This window comes from Alosa pseudoharengus, unplaced genomic scaffold, assembly GCF_046254945.1.
Source record: "Alosa pseudoharengus isolate Yale_2024_CS ecotype anadromous, Long Island Sound unplaced genomic scaffold, YU_APseudo_1.1 YU_APseudo_1.1_scf_22, whole genome shotgun sequence".
NCBI classification, from domain to species: Eukaryota; Metazoa; Chordata; class Actinopteri; order Clupeiformes; family Clupeidae; genus Alosa; species Alosa pseudoharengus.
In genome coordinates, this window is record NW_027468680.1 from 7,667,120 (window position 1) to 7,669,619 (window position 2,500).

The 2,500-nt window shown below is 48.2% G+C and overlaps 1 protein-coding gene across 1 annotated transcript in view; it reads right to left on the reverse strand.

Annotated features, from left to right (window-relative positions):
• The window catches only part of ush2a (Usher syndrome 2A (autosomal recessive, mild)), a 319,377-nt gene that overhangs the window by 169,920 nt on the left and 146,957 nt on the right, over positions 1 to 2,500 (reverse strand). Inside the window, exon 37 of the mRNA XM_076300107.1 lies at positions 1,274 to 1,444. Within this exon, the coding sequence (XP_076156222.1) occupies positions 1,274 to 1,444 (171 nt within the window). The remainder of the gene's footprint in view (positions 1 to 1,273; positions 1,445 to 2,500) is intronic.

Here is a 2,500-nt window from a genome sequence, read left to right on the forward strand (position 1 = left end):
CTCCAAAGTTGTTATGTAGTGTCTGTTCATAAGGTAATCAATAGGATCTGTCATTATTAATGTAACTGGTTTCCTATTGTTTTGGATGTGCAATGGTTAAAAAGGCCATCTAATGGAAACATATTAATGTATATATTATTTAAGCTTTGTAAATTAAAAGCCTTAAGTTGATCCTGCGGTAGTGGTGTGTCTGTGCTGGTTTAGGTATTCTTGTGGCTTTGAGCATTGCTGTGCTGGTTTAGGTGTTAATGCCGCCTGTAGGCCCTAAGCATAGCTGTGCTGGATTAGGTTCCAGTGTGGTTTAGGTGTCTGTTTGGCCCTGAGCATTGCTTCTGCTGGTTTAGGTGTCTGTGTGCCTCTGTAGGCCCTGAGCATTGCTGTGCTGGTTTAGGTGTCTGAGTGGACCTGAGCATTGCTGTGCTGGTTTAGGTGTCTGAGTGGACCTGAGCATTGCTGTGCTGGTTTAAGTGTCTGAGTGGACCTGAGCATTGCTTCTGCTGGGTTAGGAGTCTGAGTGGACCTGAGCATTGCTTCTGCTGGTTTAGGTGTCTGTGTGGCTCTGTATGCCCTGAGCACTGCTGTGCTGGTTTAGGTGTCTGAGTGGACCTGAGCATTGCTGTGCTGGTTTAGGTGTCTGAGTGGACCTGAGCATTGCTGTGCTGGTTTAAGTGTCTGAGTGGACCTGAGCATTGCTTCTGCTGGGTTAGGTGTCTGAGTGGACCTGAGCATTGCTTCTGCTGGTTTAGGTGTCTGTGTGGCTCTGTAGGCCCTGAGCATTGCTGTGCTGGTTTAGGTGTCTGAGTTGACCTGAGCATTGCTGTGCTGGTTTAGGTGTCTGAGTGGACCTGAGCATTGCTTCTGCTGGTTTAGGTGTCTGAGTGGACCTGAGCATTGCTGTGCTGGTTTAGGTGTCTGAGTGGACCTGAGCATTGCTGTGCTGGTTTAGGTGTCTGAGTGGAACTGAGGATTGCTTCCGCTGGTTTAGGTGTCTGTGTGGCTCTGTAGGCCCTGAGCATTGCTGTGCTGGTTTAGGTGTCTGAGTGGACCTGAGGATTGCTTCTGCTGGTTTAGGTGTCTGTGTGGCTCTGTAGGCCCTGAGCATTGCTGTGCTGGTTTAGGTGTCTGAGTGGACCTGAGCATTGCTGTGCTGGTTTAGGTGTCTGAGTGGACCTGAGCATTGCTTCTGCTGGTTTAGGTGTCTGTGTGGCTCTGTATGCCCTGAGCACTGCTGTGCTGGTTAAGGTGCCAGTGTGAGGTTGCCAGGGCTTCTTACCTCCAGGCGGGAGACTGACAGAGACCTCAGGGCTCTCCAGGCATCCTTGGCTGTTGCAGGCCCGCACGACCACGCTGTAGTTGGAGTAGGCCTGCAGGCCCCCCACCGACACCCACTGTCCCACCGTGGTGCTGTTCAGCAAAGCCAGCGTCTCCAGCGCCCCAGGAGCCTCTGAGCCAGAAGACTCCGCTAGAACCAGAGAACAGGACAATTACAGTGTAGCATCACTCATGTAGGGCTAGAACCAGAGAACAGGACAATTAGCATCACTCATGTAGGGCTAGAACCAGAGAACAGGACAATTAGCATCACTCATGTAGGGCTAGAACCAGAGAACAGGACAATTACAGTGTAGCATCACTCATGTAGGGCTAGAACCAGAGAACAGGACAATTAGCATCACTCATGTAGGGCTAGAACCAGAGAACAGGAGAATTACAGTGTAGCATCACTCATGTAGGGCTAGAACCAGAGAACAGGACAATTACAGTGTAGCATCACTCATGTAGAGCTAGAACCAGAGAACAGGACAATTAGCATCACTCATGTAGGGCTAGAACCAGAGAACAGGACAATTACAGTGTAGCATCACTCATGTAGGGCTAGAACCAGAGAACAGGACAATTAGCATCACTCATGTAGGGCTAGAACCAGAGAACAGGACAATTAGCATCACTCATGTAGGGTTAGAACCAGAGAACAGGACAATTAGCATCACTCATGTAGGGTAGAACCTCACTGCACTAGAACCAAGAACTGGAGAAACAGATGATAGTGTATCAGTCATATAAGGTAGAATCTCACTGTACCAGAACTGACAACAGCATGATTAAAACTGCAGTTGGCAAGTCTGACAGATTGAGGGGACTTAGCCAAAATGTTAAATGTTTGCAACTTTCATGCCTCTCCCCCACTACCACCGAGCACCCTCTCATCGAGTTTGTGCTCGTCAGTGCGCACCAGACTGCACCAGACTGTGATTGACAGTCAGATCTCACACAGTCCTGCTCTGATTGGAGCAGAAGAACCGGGAGCTGTGGATTTTTGCAAAACAACAGGCTCTAGGTGGAGGTACTGTAGAAGTGTGTTTTTTTTTTCTAAAACTGGCTGTTTTATGTTGTTCTGTCGGAGCATAGTGTTGGTTTCAGTGAATATGATCAAAAAAATCTTGCCAACTGCAGCTTTTATACCACATATGTACTATATTAAACAAAAAAACTCACATAG